This window comes from Acipenser ruthenus, chromosome 44, assembly GCF_902713425.1.
Source record: "Acipenser ruthenus chromosome 44, fAciRut3.2 maternal haplotype, whole genome shotgun sequence".
Lineage (NCBI taxonomy): Eukaryota > Metazoa > Chordata > Actinopteri > Acipenseriformes > Acipenseridae > Acipenser > Acipenser ruthenus.
In genome coordinates this window covers 6,625,201-6,649,365 of record NC_081232.1, presented here as the reverse complement: position 1 = coordinate 6,649,365, position 24,165 = coordinate 6,625,201, and the positions used below count along the sequence as shown (strand labels likewise).

General features: G+C 41.9%; 1 protein-coding gene across 2 annotated transcripts; it reads right to left on the bottom strand.

Moving 5' to 3' along the window:
• Positions 1–1,810: 1,810 nt before the first annotated feature.
• LOC117398968 (serine/threonine-protein kinase NLK2) lies at positions 1,811–23,220 on the bottom strand. Of its 2 annotated transcripts, XM_059012243.1 has the most exons (11): positions 22,222–23,210; positions 17,446–17,575; positions 16,979–17,034; positions 16,128–16,234; positions 15,397–15,482; positions 14,454–14,663; positions 12,842–12,943; positions 12,575–12,661; positions 11,961–12,159; positions 11,761–11,854; positions 1,811–5,165 (listed from the first exon to the last, which is right to left on the bottom strand). In XM_059012243.1, the coding sequence occupies exons 1-11, from the start codon at positions 22,536–22,538 to the stop codon at positions 5,117–5,119; spliced, it is 1,437 nt and encodes a 478-aa protein (XP_058868226.1). In that variant the 5' UTR covers positions 22,539–23,210; the 3' UTR covers positions 1,811–5,116. The 2 variants fall into 2 exon arrangements, with proteins under 2 accessions (XP_058868226.1, XP_058868227.1); XM_059012244.1 differs by lacking the exons at positions 1,811–5,165; positions 11,761–11,854; positions 11,961–12,159 and adding an exon at positions 12,310–12,432 and having other exon boundaries at positions 22,222–23,220.
• Between the last annotated feature and the right edge of the window lie 945 nt (positions 23,221–24,165).

Below are 24,165 nucleotides of genomic sequence, written 5' to 3'. Positions count from 1 at the left end.
CAGGCTGGTTTATATTGCTGGAATGGGGGATGGATGTCACGGACAGGCTGGTTTATATTGCTGGAATGGGGGATGGATGTCACGGACAGGCTGGTTTATATTGCTGGAATGGGGGATGGATGTCACGGACAGGCTGGTTTATATTGCTGGAATGGGGGATGGATGTCACGGACAGGCTGGTTTATATTGCTGGAATGGGGGATGGATGTCACCGACAGGCTGGTTTATATTGCTGGAATGGGGGATGGATGTCACGGACAGGCTGGTTTAATTAATTAATTTTTTCTTCAATAGGATGATGAGACAACGGACGAGGAGGAAGTGAGGTTGCTGCGCAGGAGGCCGAGCCTGTCTCATCATCGGCAGCTGGACACGGTCAGGAGGGAGGAGACTAACAAGGGCGGAGCTCATTACATCACGCAGCGGCGCCGATCGCCACGACGATCCCCCTCAGGGGGGCTGCTCTCCCCCCTAATCTCCGGGAACGAGGTCAGCGTGCTCAAGGTACCCCCAACCCTAACCCGTGCCATTCCTAATTAACTGCAAGTGTCACTGTAATTGCAATTGAACTTGGGCACACCTGCGTAATTGTATACCATGTAATTGAGGCAAAGGGAACTCAACCCCTGAAGTGCACTTTCTGCCGAGACTCTAATTTACTTAAGATTTGCTTTCTAACTGAAATCTCCTCCACTCCTTTCTCCCTTCCCCTTCTCCCTCTCCTTTTCTCATCCTCCACTCTCTCCCTCCTCCCCCCCCTCCACCCATCTTTCATTCAGAACAGAAAATAGGAGGCACTTTTTTACAGAGAATTGTGAGTTTCTGGAACCAACTCCCCGGTAATGTTGTTGAAGCTGACACCCTGGGATCCTTCAAGAAGCTGCTTGATGAGATTCTGGGATCAATAAGCTACTAACAACCAAACGAGCAAGATGGGCTGAATGGCCTCCTCTCGTTTGTAAACTTTCTTATGCTCTTATCTCTCCCTCTCCCCTTCTCTCCCTCTCCCCCCCCCTCTGCCTCTCCCTCTCCTCAGCCCCTCAGCCGCTCCCCCTCGAGGCAGGGCTGTCACGGGGTTCAGAAAGTGGTGCAGAGACGCAGAGGGAGAGAGAGGGGGCTGCAGGAGAACACAGACAGCGACGGGGAGACATCAGCCCAGCACAGCACCCCCTAGCCCTGGCGGAGCAAACTGCACTGAAACCTACAGAGGCGCTTCACAATCAGATGTTACACTTATTTATTAATTTGTATTTTATGGTTTAGTTTACTATTAACATTTTACACCAACATATTCCCAGTATTTTACAAAAACACAATTTCTATTATTTATCTTTAGATTTTAACCTTTTTTAACTTTAACCTGCATTTTAGATACATTTTATAAATTATATATATATATATATATATATATATATATATATATATATATATATATATATAAATGTTATCCCCAAATTAATAATTTTTTTTTTTTTTTTTTTTGTGCTGATACTTTAAAAATACATAATTTATAAAATCTGGAAAATACATTATTTTTTTTCACCCTCACTGCAGCCACCAGAGGGAGACAGAGACACACTGCAGAATACACACACCCAAACAAACAAAGTCTGGTCTAAACTAGTGCAGCTTGTCTAATACAGGCAAGTCAATCTCACTTCTAGTACAAGGACTACTGCCTGTCTGTCTGTGTGTCTCCTCGCTAAACTAATAGAAGTGTCCAGCCGACCCCTTTCCGTCTTATGGTACAAGACTAAGACTGCTGTCTGTCTCCTCAGTAATACAAACAATGTGAATTAACAGACACTACTTACTTTAAAACAGCATAATTTATTGTATTCATAATCAAAGAATAAAAAAAACACACACACACAACAAAAGAAATTAAAATACAATTCAATTTTTTTTTCAAGTTTTGACTTTTTTTTTCTTATTCACAGTATAAGATTAACCACAATTAAGAGACAGACAAAGAGAAAGAGAGGGAGGAGAAAAAGAGAGAAGGGGGGGAGTACAAACAAACAAAATGTGTTTAAGGATCCGAGGTAGACTATGCAAAACAAAAAAAAATAAAAAATTGTAAGACAAAAATAAAACACACACGTCAAAAGTTATTTACAGAAGATCTGTCTTCCCAACAACTGAAATTAAAGACGTCACAACCAAAGCTTCTTTAAAATCCATTATCTTACCTCTTATTAGCTTTGTTAACATCATGATCACTGGCCCTCCCTTTAAAGGAGCGCTGACCATCTTTAAAATCCATTCTCACCTCTTATTAGTAACATTATCTCTGGTTCCCCCTTTTTAAGTTCACAGGTTACCCCGGGGGGTGTGGGTTATCTCCTTTGGCGTGTGAATGTTTGTTAACACAATTCTTAATGAGGTCAATCACATCACTGAAACAGATTTTAAAATCTGTTCGAAGGCATTTTACGAAAAGGAGATCAGCACTTTTAACATTTTATAAATAGTTTGCTATACATTAACCAGGACTAGTTTCACAAAGCAGTTCTTGGTAGGAGTCTGTTCAATCCAATTCACTTCCATTAAATAAAAATAAACTAAAGAAAATGACACAAGCATCCTTTAATCATATAGACTTGCTGAGTGGATTGCTACTAAATGTCATCGTTCTATCTTAAATACTGTTTCTTTAAACAGGTAGAAATAAGATAGTTGCTAGCAGGGCTTTGTGAAACTGCCCCCCCCCCCCCCTTTACTGTGGCCCTAAATGCTACTTCAGGTAGGTATGTTTTATTTTCATTTTATTATTATTATTCTTTAGCATGCTCTTATAAGCTGGGTTCTGTCTCTCCAGGAAAGGTGTATTAACAGAAGAGTCAGAAAGCAACATTAGCAATAATAAAAATAATGATTTGAAAAAAAATACAATAAAATTATGAAATAAAACAATATACAGCTATGGGAAAAATGTTTTGCATCACCTAGAATTTCAGGATTGAGAAACAAAATTATAAAAAAACAATTACATGAACATGTCAAAAACAAAAAAATGATATTGCAAATGTCAACAGTAATCCATACTAGTAGTACAGTATTTCATGTTAGATTTCAAAATGTCATTTTTCAGACTTTTTCGTTAAGTATATGTAAAACTACAAAGTGGTGTGTAATTCAATATGTTAACATTATTCAGCAGGTTTCATTTGAGTTTAGCAAAAGCGGTTCATTCTACTGGGTGATGCAACACGTTTGGCCAGAGCTGTATTTAGCCTGAACAGCATGTATCACTTGAGGGTTAACAAAAATTAACCACAATAAAAAAAATAAAAAAATACACCACATATAGCTACCAATGCCATTCTACTATATATATTTGAACCCTTTATGTTTTGTGATCTTTTTCTCTCTCACTCCCTCAATCCTGTGTCTCTGCTTCCTGGTTCTAGAGAAATCACATGATCGCCCTGCACTTTCAACTCTGTTGGCCCCACCCCTGCTCATAGACTTCCAACACTAAACTGTCAGGGTCGGCCGAGGTGAAAGGTCAAGTTTATAATTTCTCAAAAACCAGAAAGCAAACACAGGTTCTTCATTCACTCAGAGGTTATGAAGTAGTGAGATGGAAGGGGGTTAAAATAAATACAATTGTAATTCATTCATAAAGCTACTTGTCCTTTAAATTAAAAAGACTTAAACTGTTATTTTATTTGTAATTTTTTCCAGTCCCCCTCCTGTCCTGTTTGCTGGTGTTCTGCTTCAATCATTGTGAGCGGTTCTGGGTTCTGTTTCTGCTCCAATATTGGAGTTCAGAAGCTTGTCTGGAGAATTCTAACTGATGGGCGGTAAACAGCCTTCCTTAATCATGTGACAGTGTGACCTTTCAACTATGCTAGCCTTACCTACTCTGTCTATAAATAAAACAGTATTTAAAATGTAAAACAAGAATTAAATTAAAATGACATTTGAAGCTATATGCTGTTAGAATCTTCTAAAACAAGACAGTACCCTATTTGAGTCTTTTTAAAAGAGATAACACACAATATATTCTAAAACTCGTAGACACAGCACACCCCAGCCTCACCATAGACACAGCACACCCCAGCCTCACCGTACAGACACAGCACACCCCAGCCTCACCGTAGACACAGCAGACCCCAGCCTCACCGTACAGACACAGCACACCCGAGCCTCACCGTACAGACACAGCACACCCCAGCCTCACCGTACAGACCCCAGCCTCACCGTACAGACACAGCACACCCGAGCCTCACCGTACAGACACAGCACACCCCAGCCTCACCGTACAGACACAGCACACCCGAGCCTCACCGTACAGACACAGCACACCCCAGCCTCACCGCACAGACACAGCACACCCGAGCCTCACCGCACAGACACAGCACACCCGAGCCTCACCGTACAGACACAGCACACCCCAGCCTCACCGTACAGACACAGCACACCCCAGCCTCACCGTACAGACACAGCACACCCCAGCCTCACCGTACAGACACAGCACACCCCAGCCTCACAGTACACAACTTCTCTCTCCAGTGTTTCAAACTATTTTCAAGTATTTCATTAAAAGTAGGAGGATTTCAAGCAGCAATTCCTATCGAAGGTAAATTCACTTGTAAACCACCGGAAAGTTCTCTGTAGTGAAGTCCCAATATTTTCACATTTGCTTCACCCTAAAAGTATTCTTTAATAGAAGGAAGATTTATCAAGAGTGAAATAAGACTCCTGTGCATAGCAGTTCCACCCATTCCAGGTTTTACTACCAGCTTGATCAGCCCCAGTGTGTCTAGGTAACAAGCTCAGGTGTGTCTTATTAAACTCAGCGAAACCAGGAATGGATCAGACCACTATGCAAACGGGAGTCATTTTTTTCTGTGGTTTCTGCGAAATCCAGGCAGCTCCGATCTTTCCGGTTTTGTCTCCCCTTTTATTTGCAGAAAATCAATCCATTCTTCTTTTTCATCTTCCTTCTGTCTGTTTCAGCAGCAATTATTATTATTATTAATTTCAATGCAAGTATTTTCTTCAGTTCTTTTTTTTCAATCTGACCATTTCATCTTTTTTTGTTGCTTTTGTTGCCCCTCCTATTCACTCCATCCATCTCTTCTCCTCCTTTGCGTTATTATCTTGTTCATCTTTCCTCCTTCTTGGAAACTTTTGACGAATGCCAGGCTGTCGACCTAGAGGAGAAAAATAAAAAAAATAAAACAAATCAAAATAAATTGAATTGTGAGCACACAGCAGGCAATAGTTAATAGTTATAAACAATTAACAGTCATCGTTTATTTGTTGTATTTGACAAAACAAACAGGTATTGTTTACTTAGAGGCAGTGTTGTAACTAACCGCGCATCAATGCTGCATTTAAACAATAATTTGCCTGGTTAATACCATTTTCTTACGAATAATAAATACCCCTATATTTATTACAGTTTTGTCAGCCTGAAACCAACTACAAAGTAATACTCAGGGTGAATGTTAGTCTGGTAACTGTATAGGCTACATGTACTCTAAACTACGAATAATAATAATAATAATAATAATAATAATAATAATAATAATACTTAAACTATCAATGTTATTTAGGATTTCATTTTTTTTTTTTTTTTTTTTTTTTTTTTAAAGCATCAGAATAATATTCTATTCGCTGTTCATTGTTGGATTTAATGTAGCATCAAGTCTAGCATCAACTCGCAATCCTATTGTTGTCTTCAGATATTTAAAAACAAATCCAAACACTTTTGAGACGTATTTACTGCATTTTGATCGCACGTTCCGCAGCGCTGGGAAAATGAATGTCTCGGTGTTCTTGTGTCATTAGTAAACGCGCCTGACCAAACATTACATTCTGTGCTGGAAGAAATTCAAGCATGAATATCTGTGTACATTATCGGCTAAAATAACAAAAAATACCGATAGCCGATTGTGTTTTTTTCCCCCCATATAATGGATGCCATGCCGATAGGCTACCGATTATCAGTGCACCCCTAGTTTCAATGTTACATTGCAGGTCTAAAATGTATATTACATTTCCCTTTCAAGTATGCAATGTAACCGTTAGTATGGGTATTTACCTCCTAAAGACCCGAGTGCTGAATATTGTATAGCAAAGCTGCTCTTTGAGTCTGTGACGCAGTCGTGGCCCCGCCCCCGAGGGATCAAAAGCACTGCGCTCGCAGATCTCAGAGACATTTTTCTATTCAAGACTGACCTGATGGACAGCCTTGTTCAGATAAGTACAATTGTTGCTTATATCTGTATATATTTCACATTGTGTTTTTACACATTTTGTTTGCGAGAATTAAAATAAATCACTGTAATAGTTTTACTTGTCATGTGTATTTGTGCTCTACAGTCTGCTTCTTGTTATGTGTATTTGTGCTCTCTACAGTCTGCTTCTTGTTATGTGTATTTGTGCTCTCTACAGTCTGCTTCTTGTTATGTGTATTTGTGCTCTCTACAGCCTGCTTCTTGTTATGTGTATTTGTGTGCTCTACAGCCTGCTTCTTGTTATGTGTATTTGTGTGCTCTACAGCCTGCTTCTTGTTATGTGTATTTGTGTGCTCTACAGCCTGCTTCTTGTTATGTGTATTTGTGTGCTCTACAGCCTGCTTCTTGTTATGTGTATTTGTGTGCTCTACAGCCTGCTTCTTGTTATGTGTATTTGTGTGCTCTACAGCCTGCTTCTTGTTATGTGTATTTGTGTGCTCTACAGCCTGCTTCTTGTTATGTGTATTGTGTGCACTACAGCCTGCTGCTTGTTATGTGTATTTGTGTGCTCTACAGCCTGCTTCTTGTTATGTGTATTTGTGTGCTCTACAGCCTGCTTCTTGTTATGTGTATTTGTGTGCTCTACAGCCTGCTTCTTGTTATGTGTATTTGTGTGCTCTACAGCCTGCTTCTTGTTATGTGTATTTGTGCTCTCTACAGCCTGCTTCTTGTTATGTGTATTTGTGTGCTCTACAGCCTGCTTCTTGTTATGTGTATTTGTGTGCACTACAGCCTGCTTCTTGTTGTGTGTATGTGCTCTCTACAGCCTGCTTCTTGTTATGTGTATTTGTGTGCTCTACAGCCTGCTTCTTGTTATGTGTATTTGTGCTCTCTACAGCCTGCTTCTTGTTATGTGTATTTGTGTGCACTACAGCCTGCTGCTTGTTATGTGTATTTGTGTGCTCTACAGCCTGCTTGTTATGTGTATTTGTGTGCACTACAGCCTGCTTCTTGTTGTGTGTATGTGCTCTCTACAGCCTGCTTCTTGTTATGTGTATTTGTGCTCTACAGTCTGCTTCTTGTTATGTGTATTTGTGTGCACTACAGCCTGCTTCTTGTTGTGTGTATGTGCTCTCTACAGCCTGCTTCTTGTTATGTGTATTTGTGTGCTCTACAGCCTGCTTCTTGTTATGTGTATTTGTGTGCTCTACAGCCTGCTTCTTGTTATGTGTATTTGTGTGCACTACAGCCTGCTTCTTGTTGTGTGTATGTGCTCTCTACAGCCTGCTTCTTGTTATGTGTATTTGTGTGCTCTACAGCCTGCTTCTTGTTGTGTATTTGTGTGTTCTACAGCCTGCTTCTTGTTATGTGTATTTGTGTGCTCTACAGCCTGCTTCTTGTTATGTGTATTTGTGTGCACTACAGCCTGCTTCTTGTTGTGTGTATGTGCTCTCTACAGCCTGCTTCTTGTTATGTGTATTTGTGCACTCTACAGCCTGCTTCTTGTTATGTGTATTTGTGTGCACTACAGCCTGCTTCTTGTTGTGTGTATGTGCTCTCTACAGCCTGCTTCTTGTTATGTGTATTTGTGTGCACTACAGCCTGCTTCTTGTTGTGTGTATGTGCTCTCTACAGCCTGCTTCTTGTTATGTGTATTTGTGTGCTCTACAGCCTGCTTCTTGTTATGTGTATTTGTGCTCTCTACAGCCTGCTTCTTGTTATGTGTATTTGTGTGCTCTACAGCCTGCTTCTTGTTATGTGTATTTGTGCTCTCTACAGCCTGCTTCTTGTTATGTGTATTTGTGTGCTCTACAGCCTGCTTCTTGTTGTGTGTATTTGTGTGCTCTACAGCCTGCTTCTTGTTATGTGTATTTGTGTGCTCTACAGTCTGCTTCTTGTTATGTGTATTTGTGTGCACTACAGCCTGCTTCTTGTTATGTGTATTGTGTGCTCTCTACAGCCTGCTTCTTGTTATGTGTATTTGTGTGCACTACAGCCTGCTTCTTGTTATGTGTATTTGTGTGCTCTACAGCCTGCTTGTTATGTGTATTTGTGTGCTCTACAGCCTGCTGCTTGTTATGTGTATTTGTGTGCTCTACAGCCTGCTTGTTATGTGTATTTGTGTGCTCTACAGTCTGCTGCTTGTTATGTGTATTTGTGTGCACTACAGCCTGCTTCTTATGTGTATTTGTGTGCACTACAGCCTGCATCTTGTTATGTGTATTTGTGTGCTCTACAGCCTGCTGCTTGTTATGTGTATTTGTGTGCAGTGTGGAGTAGTGGTTAGGGCTCTGGACCGGAGGGTTGTGGGTTCAATCCCCAGTGGGGGACACTGCTGTTGTACCCTTGAGCAAGGTACTTTACCTAGATTGCTCCAGTAAAAACCCAACTGTATAAATGGGTAATTGTATGTAAAAATAATGAGATATCTGTATAATGTGAAATAATGTATAATGTGATATCTTGTAACAATTGTAAGTCGCGCTGGATATGGGCGTCTGCTAAGAAATAAATAATAATAAATAATAATTGTGAAGCCAGCGGATCGAGTCGCTCCTTCCCAGGGATCCAGCAACATAAGTCGGCCAACTCAGCTCTCCCCCCCCAGGGCTCCATAGCTTCGTCTGGAGCTTATTTTATTTCTCATTTTTGATTTTTAGCACTATATAAGACTTTTTATATTATATATGGGTCATTCCATGCCAACTCAACCAGAAAAGGGGCATTTTGTTGCCCGACCGTCTCAAATTTTGATAGAAAAATTCACCCTGGGGGTTTCCGGGACTGCAGAGTTCAGAAATGCTAATCTAACAGGAGCACCTAACTCACTTCTGGCAAACTGCCAGACGAGGGGTAAGTGACGAGTTTTATTCAAACTTCAGCCCAACCCTTTACCCTGTAGGGAATGTGGGTCCTAAAATGTTAGTTCTGCTGTAAGGATCTTAAGGACCACTCTTTCAAATTTTGTAAAAAGAACCCCCCAATGGTCATTAACCCCCTCTGAAAATACACACGTTTCTGAGCCAAAGGAGATAAAAAATGTTGACAGTGCAAACGGCTGTTGCTTTCAATCAGGCCAGACGACTGGTTCATCATGGTGGATCCCATCCCCATAAAACCAGTGCACAGGAAGTACCTGCAGTTCGTCTTTCAGGGAACAGCATACGAGCAGTTTATCTGCCGGGGCGATGACAGGGGAGTCCCCAGCAGCTCAGAGTGGAGGCTTCACTCCGAGGAGGCAAGCCTCATCTGGGAGAGGTTTGGGAGAACAGAGATAAACCTCTTTGCCTCCCAGGAATCAACCTGCTGTCCCCTCTGATTCTACATATTAGGATGCCAATAGATGCCTTGGCACACCAGTGGCCGAGGCAGCTGCTGTATGCCTTCCCACCACTCGCCATGCTGTGTCAGAGACATCAGGCAGGACCGGGCCAAGGTGCTCTTCATAGCCCCATACTGGCTGAGGAGAATCTGGGTTTTAACCCTGTTGTAGCTCCTGCGCGGTCAGCCGTGGAGACTCCCAATGCGCCGCACCCTGCTGCACTCGAGCCGTCTGGGACTTTCCATCGGGTTTTTGCCACCCTACAGAATGCCAGGGCAGCATCCACGCGGTCCCAGTACGGGTACAAGTGGGGCGTCTTTCAGACGTGGTGTCTGCCTTGTGGGTTATACTGCAATTTTGTAGGACCTTTTAGGACAAGGGGAAATCCCCCTCCAAGTTAAAGGTCTATCTGGCAGCCATTCAGCTTGCCATGTCAAGACTAACCATCTCCCCAGGAGCTTGCTTCCTGGAGGGGCGATTTTTAGAGGGGTTTGGCGGCTTCGTCCGCCTATGAAGAACATTGGTCCTCACTGGAGGCTGAATGTGGTACTTAATGCACTCATGATGCCTCCATTTAAACCCCTGCATTCAGCTGAGCTGAAATAGCTACCTTTTAAAGCAGCTTCGTGCTGGCTATCACCTATGCAAAGCGTGCAAGCATTCTCTATTGCAAAAGCCTGTTTTTTTTTTTTTTTGTTTGTTTTTTTTACAGAGGCCAGGACAAAGGTCACACTCTGTACCAATCCTGCCTTCTTGACGAATACTATCTTGGCTTCCATGTTAACATGTCTGTAGACTTGGAGGCTTTCCATCCACTTCCTTTCCAGTCTGACACGGAGCTGCACCTCCATACGCTCTGCCTAGATTGGGCCCTGGCGTATTATGTTGACAGAACAGAAAAGACCTGGAAGCAGTCTGGACAGTTTTTGTGTGCTATTGGACAAAGTCCAGTGGTCAAGTCCTGTCTAAGCAGCAGCTGTGCAAGGGGATAGCAGATATGGTCAAGACTGCCTATGAGCTGGCCAACTTGCCCCTCCAGAAAAGCTCATGGCCCATTCAAACAGGGGCCTTGTAACTTCGTGGACTTTATTCCAGGGTGCTTCTGTCAAGGACATATGCAATGCGGCATATACCTTCACTAGGTTCTACAGGCTAAATGTCGTGGATCCTCAAAATCGGGACCACCACTGCGTCACAGGCTCCAAGAGCAGCTTTAGTATAAAGTATTCAGGATTTGGGTCTTTAGGAGGTAAATACCCATTCAGTAATGGTTACATTTCTATTTCAGGGAACCACGGTTAGGACAATAACTTAACGTTACATATCTTGCGTCTCGACATCCCTTTCAAAATAAACAGAAAGCTTTCAAAAGTATTTAATACACACAGCAGTCAGTTTTAATAAACTGAGCATTCAGATCTTCAAGGGAATAGCTTGTCAAAAAAGAATCTTTACAAAAATGTGTCTGTGGTTGTTTTTGGTGAAATGTTGCTTTATAATAACTGAAAATAATTTATTTAAAGTGCATAACACATTACAGTATAAACAGAAATAACAGAAAAAAAACCAGTGTGTTACATTTAAGGTTTAATACACTGTAGATCTACAGTGCAATAAGATGACACAGAAGCTGTGAGGTTCAGCAGTGTGCTCCCTTGTTCTGTGTACTTTCCTGCCATCAAGAGAGAACGACGACTGTACAGAGTGAAAGATTCTGTTATAATGTTCGAGAGAATTAAAAAAAATGTTTAAAACAATGCTAGTATTTAAAATGTCTTGCTCGCACACACTGTTTTACAGTGTGCGTCTCACGGCTCGCAGCCATGTGAAAATGTTGGTATTCTGATCAGGAAGTTTGGCCACTCCTGGTATATATTGTGTTCCTGCCAGCATTGCCCTGTGTACAGTACAGCACAGCACAGCGAGGCTCTGCCCAGCACACAGCAGGCAATGTCAGCGAACCAGATTACAGCTTTATATAGACATCAGGTTGGGTCGCTGCTGTAGTTCTGTACAGAGTTTTTTATTAGCGTTATATAGTGTGGTCCTGCCAGCATTGCCCTGTGTGCAGGACAGCACAGCACAGCGAGGCTCTGCCCAGCACACAGCAGGCAATGCCAGCGCACTAGATTACAACTTTATATAGACACCAGGTTGGGTAGCTGCTATACTTCTGTACAGGATTTTATATTCGTGTTATATAGTGTAGGGTGAGGGGAGTAGGGAGCAGAGTGCAGTACTGACCTGATGAATGTTTTGAAGGCTGCGCTCTGGGGGTTAATACAGAGAGGCACTCGTTTACCCTGCTGGTGTTCTGTGATGAAACGATGAATCAGTTCTGAAAAAAAATAATTATATATAATTTAAAAAAAGAAAAGTTTTACCACAGCTGTGGAGCTTGCTAACCTAGTTAAGTTTGCGGTGACCCCAACCCCCCGTCTAACCTTTGACCTGCCAGACAGACGTCAGCGTCTTCTCGTACTGGTCATCGAAGCGGCCGCTGGCCACGGGTTCAAAGTCGCGGGTGTAGACTCGTCCCGAAGCCACGGTGAAGCAGCAGCGGCACATGCAGGTGTGATAGCGAAGCCGACCCTCATCGAGGTAGGGATGAGATAGAGCATCACGACCAGAGATACGCTTACACTGAGTGAGTGAGAGAGAGAGAGAGAGAGAGAGAGAGAGAGAGAGAGAGAGAGAGAGAGAGAGAGAGAGAGAGAGAGAGAGAGAGAGAGAGAGAGAGAGAGAGAGAGAGAGAGACTGTGAGACACACACACACACAGAGATAGGGCATCACGACCAGAGATACGCTTACACTGAGAGAGAGAGAGAGAGAGAGAGAGAGAGAGAGAGGAGAGAGAGACTGTGAGACACACACACACACAGAGATAGGGCATCACGACCAGAGATACGCTTACACTGAGTGAGTGAGTGAGAGAGAGAGAGACTGTGAGACACACACAGAGAGGTAGGGATGGCAGAGAGCATCACGACCAGAGATACGCTTACACAGAGACCACGCACGAACGCACACACACACACACACGTTTGTAGTTCTTACCGGATCGAAGACAAGCATTCTGCACAGCAGGTGAACGGCCTCGTGGGTAGCTCCGTCTGACAGCATGTAGAGAACTGAGAGGGAGGGCTGGAGAGAGAGAGAGAGAGAGAAAGAGAGAGAGAGAGAGAGTGGAGGGGGGGTTAGACATGATGCTTTAAAAAAAAAAAAAAAAACAGGCTGCAGTTACACCAATTGGCCATCTCTGCATGGGTGGCACTGTGTGTCTCTCTCGCACTCTGTATCTCACACACACTCTCTCCCTCTCACCGGTTTGTGTGGTCCCCTCAGTATGTGTGCCCTCGCCCCCTCGCAGGCGGACAGCATGGCGGAGAGAGGTGGGGTCCCCAAGAGGTCTGTGATCAGATCCAACTGAAAAACAAAGTCAATCAATAAAAACAACCAGTCGGCAATCAATACCTACAAAGAGACAATCAATCAATATCAACAATCAATAGAAGCAACCAGTCGGCAATCAATACCAATCTCCTAATGGAATACCTGACAGGTAACAAATCGTCAGGGAGCAATGCGTCGAGCGTCGAGAACGCTTTAGTGTTCAAAAAAATCAAGCAACAAAGAAAGCTTTAGAAGCTGCGTGTCCGTCTGCTCTCTGGGAAAAGGATCCTCCTCTCAGCATCTCATTGTGTATCTCTGTGTCACAGTGGGTATCTCGTGTATCTCTGCGTCAGTGTTTCAGTGTGTATATTTGTGTCATTGTTTCAGTGTGTCTCTCACTGTGTATCTCTGTGTGTATCTCTGTGTGTATCAGTGTATCTCTGTGTGTATCAGTGTATCTGTGTGTGTATCAGTGTGTCTCTTTGTGTATCTCTGTGTATCAGTGTATCTCTGTGTGTATCAGTGTGTATCAGTGTATCTCTGTGTGTATCTCTGTGTGTATCAGTGTATCTCTGTGTGTATCTGTGTGTATCTCTGTGTGTCTGTGTGTATCTCTGTGTGTATCAGTGTGTATCAGTGTATCTCTGTGTGTATCTCTGTGTATCAGTGTATCTGTGTATATCTCTGTGTGTATCTCTGTGTGTATCTCTGTGTATCAGTGTATCTCTGTGTGTATCAGTGTGTATCAGTGTATCTCTGTGTGTATCTCTGTGTGTATCTCTGTGTGTCAGTGTATCTCTGTGTGTATCAGTGTATCTCTGTGTGTATCAGTGTGTATCAGTGTATCTCTGTGTGTATCTCGGTGTATCAGTGTATCTCTGTATCTCTGTGTGTATCTCTGTGTGTATCTCTGTGCATCAGTGTTTCAGTGTGTATCATTGTGCCTGTCTCAGTGTGTCAGTATACATCTCTCTGTCTGTGTGTGTCAGTGTACATCTGTGTGTGTGTGTGTGTGTGTTTGTGTCAGTGTACATCTCTCTGTATCTCACTGTAGATCTCTCTCTATCTCACTGTAGATCTCTCTCTATCTCACTATAGATCTCTCTATCTCACTGTAGATCTCTGTATCTCACTGTAGATCTCTCTGTATCTCACTGTAGATCTCTCTGTATCTCACTGTAGATCTCTCTGTATCTCACTGTAGATCTCTCTGTATCTCTCTCTCTGTCAGTGTATATCTCTCTGTATCTCAGTGTGTGTCCGAGTGTAGATCTCTCTCCTCTTTTACCTGCTGTATGGGGCTGTGGAACAGGATCTCCTCCCAGCAGCTATGTATCAGTGTGTCTCAGTATACCTCTGTATCTCTCTCACTTGCTGTACGGTTCCCCTGGTAAATCTTCTCTGCAGCCCAGATGCAGCCCACAGACTACACGTCTCCGAGTATCTCTGTATAGATCTCTCTACATTATTATTATTATTATTATTATTTATTTCTTAGCAGACGCCCTTATCCAGGGCGACTTACAATCTATCTATCTCTCACCTGCTGTATGGGACTCTGTGCCTGGAACAGGATCCTCCTCCCCAACAGCTCAGCAAAGATGCAGCCCACAGACCACACGTCGATGGCACTGCTGTAGTGCCGGCTGCCGGTTAGGATCTCGGGGGCCCGGTAATACTGAGTCACCACCTCCTGGGTCATGTGACGAGACTCATCCAGCTCCTCCACACGAGCCAGCCCGAAATCACAGATCTGAGGGGGGGTGGGGGAGAGGAGAGGGAGAGACAGACAGTGTCCTCTTTAAAAATATGCAAGAGATTTTAATGAACAGTCTCTCCCACAAGTGATGTGGTACTGCAAATATGATTCACTTTCTACCAATGCAGAATGACTGCGTTTGACATTTTCTCTTCATTTTACCCTGAAAAACAGGTTCCTGGCCGAGGACTGCCAAGGACAACACTGCATTGAATATTGTACCAGTCTTGGCCATCACCACTCGGGAAAATCTTTATTTTACCCAAAATACGAATAAGTAATCGTATTTAGGGAACCACTGAATTTGTGCGACGGATTACAGCTTATTAAAATCCTGAGCATATTTTTAAAGAGGAGACGATTTTCTATTCAGGGATACCAAGCTATTTAGCGTTCAAGTCGTTTGAGTGAAGTTATCCAGCAACAAACTCCCCAGCCCCAGTGGTGCTGCTTTCCTAGAAAAAGGAGAACATTTCGGGGGACCGTTCTACTTGTGAGATGTCTTGCTCATTAAAATATTTTAAAAGGGGAAATGATTATCTATTCAGACATACCAGGGTACTTAGTAAGTAAAGGATGGGAGTGAGGAAACATGGGCAATATAAATCCCCACCCCTAGTCTTGCTGTAAATCATTTGTCGTAGTCAAACCTTTGAACATGACTGTATATAAAAACACAACAATACGGAAGTAGTTGAACTCAATGACGTCACTCAGCTTGACTCACCTTGAGCACACAGTTGCTGTTGACCAGCAGGTTTCCTGGTTTGATGTCTCTGTGCAGAATCCCAGCGGAGTGCAAATACTTCAACCCTGAGAGAAAAATATATAAAACATCAAACAGGTTCAAAACCCCCATACTGGCCCTGCTGCACCCAGTCCAGAGCTCCCTCTGCCCTCGTTCAGGAACTGCAATGACCAGGGAGGGGAGGGAGGTAGGGGGCTAGGGGGGTGCCAGGAGTTTTAACAGTCAGGCCCCTGTTAACTCTGCTCTGAATGTACTGATTCTCATCACAGCATGAATATGTCTCACCTGCAAGTCTGTAGATTTGCTAATAGTCAAAATTGTCCAAATAAATAAATAAATAAAATAACCCTTATTTGCGGTTTACCATAAAACCAAAATGTGATCATAGTCATTGATCTGTGTGGTCCAGTGGTTAAAGAACAGGGCTTGTAATCAGCAGGTCCCTGGTTCAAATCCCAGCTGACTGACTCGCTGTGTAACCCTGAGCAAGTCACTTAACCTCCTTGTGCTCCATCATTCGGGTCAGACGTTGCAAGTGACTGTGCAGCTGATGCATAGTTCACACACCCTAATCTCTGTAATTCGCCTTGGATAAAGGCGTCTGCTAAATAAACAAATAATATAATAATTATACAATGTCTGACACACACAGAGAGAGAGGGAGAGGCAGGCAGACACAGAGGGAGGCAGGCAGACAGACAGACACTCACCACGCAGTATCTGGTAGAGAAACACTTTGATGTGGTCGGTGCTGAGGGGCTGAGGAGAGACAATCACCTTATGCAGATCACTCTGCATCAGCTCTGTGATCACATAGCTGAGAGGAGGAGGCAGTCAAGGAGAAACAAGCTTGATTACTAAATAAATAAACTATATATATATATATATATATATATATATATATATATATATATATATATATATATATATATATATATATATATATATTGTGAGATAGAGGGTTGTGAGAGACAGCAGGGAGGGGGTTAAAACCTCCCTGCGAGAGAAATGCACCTTTTTGTTTGATTGTTCTGCTTTTTCAGTTAATCAGTTTTGTTAATTGTCTTATTGTTTGTTTAATTGTTTTATTATTAATTATCATCCGCACCTGGGCGTTATTGGAAATTAGGCCCAGGTGCGGGGTTTAAAAGGAGAGCAAGCAGTCTGCTCGGGGCTGCTAAGGAGAAGGAGGCAGAAGGGAGTGCTCTGCTTCCTGGCAGTCCCGAGGCAAAAAGGTATAGTGCAAACCTGTGTGGTTAAGTTTTGGGACAGGGAAACGGCTTAGCCGTCCTGTGGTAGTTAGGTTCCTGCGTGTGTAGTTAGTGCTCGGAAAGAGCTAGGTGTTTGTTTTGTGTTTGTTTTATTTTGTGTTATTAAAAAAATAGCGCGTCAGCGCTGAAAACTCAATTTCTGTGTGCTGGGTCAAGTTCTTAAAGGGGCAACGAACCCGAGCGAGGGTGAACCTTTTACAATATATATATATATATATATATATATATATATATATATATATATATATATAAAATAAATGACCAGGCAATGCAAGCACTCTGATGGATACATTTCTTCGAAGCAGTCGATCTGAGGAGGCTGGAGAATATCGAGAGCAGACAGCACCTAAAAAAAACACAGAAAAAGCTTGAGGTTTATAAAGTACACTTCGAAGTGTAGGGTGTCTCACTCTAATCAAGTTCAGGGATGCAGAACAGTTTGATCCACTACTGGTTTCAATGAGTTTAATAAGACGCACCTGAGCTCAATCCCAATACAATAAAAACAACTACAATCAAGATGGTGGCATCAACAGAAGCACTAGCATAAAGCCACCATGCTTGTAGTCCTTACTATTGAGCCTCTTTCTGGCTGGTGCAATCCCAATACAATACAATAGAAAAAACTACAGTCAAGATGGCACACTGTTCAGTCATTTTTCCTGCAATACAAAACGTAGAAAAAAACTAATCAAGATGGCGTCCCCACCAGAAGCCCCAGTTGCAGCCGCCATGTTTGTAGTTCTTACGGACTCACGTTGTCGTGCTTGAAGAAGCAGAGCATTTTGAGCTCCCGGAACACTCTCTTGCAGGAAACCAGGTTCTGGAACACGTTGGGCATCTTCTTCAGAGCCACACGCTTCCCGTCCCGAGGGTCTGTCACCGACCTGGAGCACACAGACAGGGTTACTGATGATTCACGCAGCCATCGGTAGAGGCAGTCCAAATTCGTGGATAACAGAATTCCACGAAAATTGCGGAATTCACAGTATTTCACAGATTCGTCATATTCTGCAGCTACACCGTTATCAGAATGACCTTAAACCAGTCACTCCAGGACTGGGGCATTGGGGCACAAGTTGAAAAGCCTGAACTGTCCTAGTGAACATGGAGTCATATGGTAACCCTTGGTGTAGTGATATGCTAATCTCACGATAAGATACGTATCGCAACATGCAGGTCGCAATACAATACACACAATCCATGCACCGGCACTTGCATGAGCCATAAGAGAAATGATCAGGAGCCAGGAGGTTGAGCTAGTTTAGAAACTCACACTAGCCCTGCTGCTGCTGCACCCCGTCCTGGGGTTCAGAACTCCTCTCAATGAAGGTCTATTGATATTAATATTGAAATCAGCGGTGAGCAATTCATATCGATTCATATCCCCCTATTCATATCCCCCTATCATAACGCCTGGGACAACAAGTTTTGCTGTATACTTTGCCTGTTGAACAAGTAGTTTTTATTTATTTTTCCTATGTTCGTTCTGTTGCTAGAAAGACACTCCGGGTATATATCTAGCGAGTCATGCAAGTTTCTGAAAACTGAACTGTGGAAGTCTACCACCTACACACAAACATTTTAAAAGGTGTTTACATCCCAACCCTATCACTTCTGATTGGCTGGCTGTGGAAAAAGTGGATCTTCTATGCAGTGATACTCAATTAGATCCACCCGCGGGCCAATTTGGGAATTTTATGACGGGGGACGGGCCGTGCACAGAAGGTTGACAAAAAATAGAAACTCACGCATAATAACTTAAACTGCAAAGATATATATTGGTTGCAAACTAAGTACAGTATTAGTGTCTATAATTTAACGAAGTTTAATAAATTGTGAATATAAATGACATTCTTACTTCTGTTCGTGTCAATCTAATGGCATCGTCGTTCTCAGGCAAGCTTTGTGAAGTTTGGAGGTTAGGGCAAGGCGCATGCACTGATGCAGATGCTCATCTGTGAGGCGTGTGGCATTGTTTTTTTTATAATGTTCACAGAGGAAGACCCTGATTCACACAGGTACGTCGATCCAAACATCATTAAAAGAAAGACGGCTAAGTTCTGGCTATTCTGAAATTGGTCAGCATATTGAGTCCAGAAATCACAAGGTCCCACTTCTCTGAATTTTGCTTTCAAGACATCTGAACTCTGGAGCCTTACAATTTCTAATTGAAAGGCACCTTCATCAACTGAATCAAGAATGTTCTTCTTCAGAAGGGCAAGATCCATCAGCAGAGACAGCAAACAGATCATGAGCAGATAAAAGCACATCCTTTGGAATTTTAAAGTTCTCCTCTGAAACGCGCACACCTTCTCAGACAGATCCCCGACACTGCTTGCACGGCCTTGCAGCTGCAGGTTGAGGGAATTCAAGTGACCAGTAATATCACACAGAAAAGCTACCCGGGACATTGTGGGAACATCATTCAGAAATTCCATTAATTCACCAGCCTTGCTGGTCCCGTGAATGATGCAGTGAAGAGTGTTTAATGAAGGGTGTATCGCTGTCAAAACGGGAAGCAAAGCCTTTCTCTTTCCCTGTCATGGACGGGGCTCCGTCTGTAACAAGCAAGTTTACTTTCTGCAGATCTAATCCATGCTGATCAAAAAAGCCTTTTACCTTTTCAAAAACGATCTCTCCTGTAGTGTAGGTTTCTAATGGTATTAAAGCACAAAAATTCTTCCTTGAAGATTTCACCATCATAAAATCTAACAAACAACGATAGCCGGGCAGTGTCAGTAAAACCACACGATTCGTCAACTGCAAGAGACATGTATTTGGTATTTTTCAATTCGGAAAGCAGTGCTGACAGACAATCCTTGCCAATAATCTCCACTCGTTGTGCTGCTGTGGAATCAGACAGTGGAACTTGCTTCACGCGGTTCAGAATGTCGACTTTGTTTTTATCTCTGGCCAACAGCTCGTCCAGCAATTCCAAGATGCACTCCTTCACAAGCTCAGAGTCCAGGAAAGGCTTTTTCTTGTTAGCTAGTGCCCACATTACCCGAAGAGAAGCAGCTGTTGCTTTTTACTGTACAGTCGCTGATGTTGTGAGAATCAAAATTGACGTGTGATATGAGGACTTCAGACTTTCAATTTTGTCAGCTCTTAAACTGCCCCAGGAGGATAGGCCGTGTTGAAATGACTGTGCTTTCATTCAAAGTGCCGCCTCAGGTTGGCGACCTTGCAGACTGCTGCAGTTTGGCATATTAAACACAAACGTTTTGCATTTAAATGAGATGGCATAATAAAAAGAAAACCTGCCGTCCAGTTTGGATTAAATGCACGGTTTTCGCTGTCCACTTCGCGACGCTTACTCCCGCTTGCACGCATTTTTGGCTCCATTTCCATCATATTAATAATGAAAAGAAAAGTGCGGTCTGATGCAATCGCGAGAGCATACAATCCAATAGGCAAGTGGTAGAGCAAACTGACAGGCAGCGCATTATAATGTTTGTAAACTGTATATGCTTACTCTTACTGCTTAGACGAGACCCGAATAATTTATTATCACAGCAATTTATTTTTTTTGTTAATTTTTAAGGTGAACTGGAGGGCTGCCTATTGAGTACCACCGCTCTACTGGTTACAAAGAAACCCAGAAATGGCTGCCACAAGAGCTCCCGACGGCTTACAAAAACCATGCATATAATAGAAATAAAACAAGGAAAAACATGTTTTGTCTTTGCAGAATTTGATGGAGCCTACTGGTAAATACTGCGAAAATTTTAGTAGAACACAGTAAAAAATGCAGAGAAACTTGACAGGTTATACACAAAACTGAAAGAACGTCGAGAAAAATCAGAATTCCACAAAGCAGCAGTAATAGCTGGCAATGATTTCGTATCTGTGATGCAACAAACTGAAACACCTGTACATCAGGACTTGAATTCAGCTTATAGAGAAAGGGTGGAATAAGAGGCAGAAGCTATTTTTAGATTTCAATAACTCCAAGTCTTGCTTATTGTACTCTTAGTGCGTTACTTAAATTCACTAGCAAATGTGTTCCAAACTGCACTGAAAGGAACTCCTTAAAGTATGTGTAACAAATGAGTCAATTGTCTCTGGAGTGATTGCTCCGAGGCAGACCTATAAAAAACCGGAGGAGGCAGCCTGCATTTCAAAAGAAAACCCACACCTGCAAACGACTAAAACAAAGAAAAGAGAGAACAGGAGAAAAAAGGAAAGAACCGAGGAGAAACCACGAAAGCAAGGCAAGCGGCTTGTTTAGGACCGCGGGGGTAGGAGCGATACCTGCCAGGAAGCTGGAACGCCAGACCGGCAACGGGAGCAGTAAACCTCATCACTGCTTGTACATTATCTTATTATTTGTGTGTTAATAAAATGTATTCTTGTTGAACTCACTGTATGGTGTGCTTGTGGTTGTGTATTGAGGATCGTTTGGGTTACATTGGGATCCTTTGAACAGTGGTCGTTGGCATTGTGTCGTCAGAGCCCCGGGGTCACTGTTCATAAAACTGGTCTCTACATATGTTATAAATGTGTTGAGGTGAGGTGAGGTCACAGGGAACCTTTTGTGCATCTTGAATTTAGTGAACCCGTCAAGCTACAAGGCTAGACCTGCCCCTGTTAATCACTAATTGATTGATTGTGTTCACTGTTAAATAAAACCAACATCCTACAAGTTATATTCTACTTTTTATGTACTACAGGGAGCGGGTGAGTAGGTTTAAGAAGGACAAGTACATTTTTCTAGCATTTTGTCCCTTGGACAAGAAGTTTTTTTCAAAAATCCCTTGTAATAATCAGGAGCCAGGAGTTTGAGCAGTGTTAGAATCTCACAATGGCCCCGAGGCACCCAGTCCTTTGGTTCAGACCTACCCCTAATGAAGTATAATAATAATAAATAATAATAAATAATAATAATAATATGATCAGGGGCCTGGCTGTGAGTTTCAAACCCTGCTCAAGATCCCCATTCATAGAGTATGTAGTACGTGTTGAACGCTTGGCTAGCCTCACAAATTAGTAAATTACACACAGAATATGTATCTGTGCAGAAATCGATCAGAAATAGTAAAACAACACAATATCTATTTAACACAACGGTCAGCAATGTACAGATGTTAATTATATATAAGCATTAAAAAAAAAATAATAACACACACGTACACATTAGAAAAACCGTAAACAATTGAAAACAGTGAATTCGTGACCGCCCCTAATATAGTAAAGTATACTTTTACAATTTTAAGTCAACGGGGCTTAACAGCGAATTAGCAACACTAAATAATGAATATTTGACTGAGTAAATATCGCGGAAGCAGAATATTTAGATGAACAAAGCAAGTTGCAAGTACTGAACCAAATTCGATACAGAGTACTTAACAGCTCCGTGGTTTTAATAAAAACACAGGGCAAAATAATGTGTAATGTCACACCAATAAACACATAAATAAACAAATAAATAAATAAAAACAATATTACGCTTGCCAGACCAACTAAAACTAAATAGTGTAGTAACCAAATTAAACATTTTGAATGAATAAAAATCACGTTGTTTACTCACCAAACGACCCCAAAAGCACCGTAGCCGATGGGCCTGTCCGGCTCCATGTCAGCCGGACTCGGGGTCTCGCTGGCCAACTTATTGTGTTGCTGTGGAGCCGTTGCACCGCCGCCGGGGCCTCCCCCGAGCGCGGCGGGGTGACGAGGACCGCCAGCCTGGGCGGCGGGGCCACTCGATCCCGATGCTGTGCCGAGGCCTGTCGAAGAGCCGGCTGTGGCAGCGTTGTTTGCCGCTATACAGAAAAATTTAGGGCCGAGATCTGGACCCCCGAACAAGCTCCCGCAAACAGAAGAATGGCTCGGGTCCTGGAAAGCCATTTCAGTCAAAACAGACTATTAAAAATATTTTTTTAAAACCAAAATGTAAACACGAAAAAGGCGAAGTTCTGTAAGGTGTTACAATCTATCCGCAGTGAAACGGCTTAAGACGGACACCGCTTATAAGGCCGGGTTTTTTGTTTTCATTAAAAAAATGAATTAATAAAACATAGAATTAAATCCACAAAACAAACAAGCAAGAAACGTGCACTCTTTGTAAAAGTGTCCAGGCGCGGCGGTTAATAGTACAGTGTACGGCCCATGGTGTCCCAAATCCTATCCATTGTGTCTCGCCAATATCCCGTGCTGCCTCCGCCTTCCTTCTGCCCAAGAAAAACCCAAATAAAATAAAACGAAAAAGAGAAGGGACGGGGCAAGCGAGAAAGATTCAGAGAGAGAAAGGGCGCCTGGGTAGAAAAACGACAAAGAAAAAAGAAAGAAAGAAAAACACAAGCTTTTTATAATAACATATTTAATTTAAAGAAAGGGACATGCAGACGGTTTTTGCTAATAGGTAAAAATCGAACCGGCTGTAACTGGGAACAAAACAAAAACACGAATAACAAAACCAAATACGAGGGCGTGATAATAACAATTAATATAATACAAATGTAAAAGTGCTATCAAAATGATTATTATTATTATTATTATTATTATTATTATTATTATTATTATTATTATTATTATTATTATTATTATTATTATTATTTTAAATGCCGTTTTTTCACGTTTTGGGAATGGCCAAATTAATGACGAACGATGAATAAGAAAATAATATTATTTACAAGAAAAATAAGAAATCGTCGCCCAGCACGGCTGGGAAAAAATGAAATTCAAAACAGCACGGCTGCTTGACTATTTTATTTATTTTTGCTATCTCGCAGGTAGACCTGCGAGCTTCCCTTCAGATCAGCTGGGTGGCAAGAGAGGAAGGGGACGAGATAACGTTGCATACAATAACATTCCTATTAAAATACATCCGAACAAAATAGATTGATTCCCATGATTATATATATAATGTTTTTTTAAATGTACACAAAAGTTTAAAAGATTAAAAATTCAAGTAACAACAACTTTACTGCACTGTTTACTTTTCTGAAACGTCCTGAAAATAAAAGATTATTTTAATCTTTTAAACTTTTTGTGTACATTTAGAAAATATTTTTTTCCATATGCCTTCAATATTGTACACTGCATATATATATATATATATATATATATATATATAGATAGATAGATAGATAGATAGATAGATAGATAGATATAGTTATAGTGTGTGTGTTTGTGTGTGTGTCACAGGTGACTACAAGATTTATTTTTTTGTATTTTTATTAAGTTGATATTATAAATTGTGTGTGTGTGTGTGTGTGTGTGTGCTTGTATTCATTATTATTGTTGTTTCATTGTCTTGATTTGTGTAGCACGTTAAGTTAACTTGTGTTAACACTGAAGGTCGATTGCAGCGTACCAAATTTAGTCCACTTGATGTGTCTAACTGGTAGATTAAGCAGGTTTAGTCCACTTGATTGGACAAATTAGTACACCTTCTAATCCCGATTGCATCGTACCAGAAGATAATCACCACATGTGGATCATCCGCTAAATCAGAAACATGTGCAAGTGGATT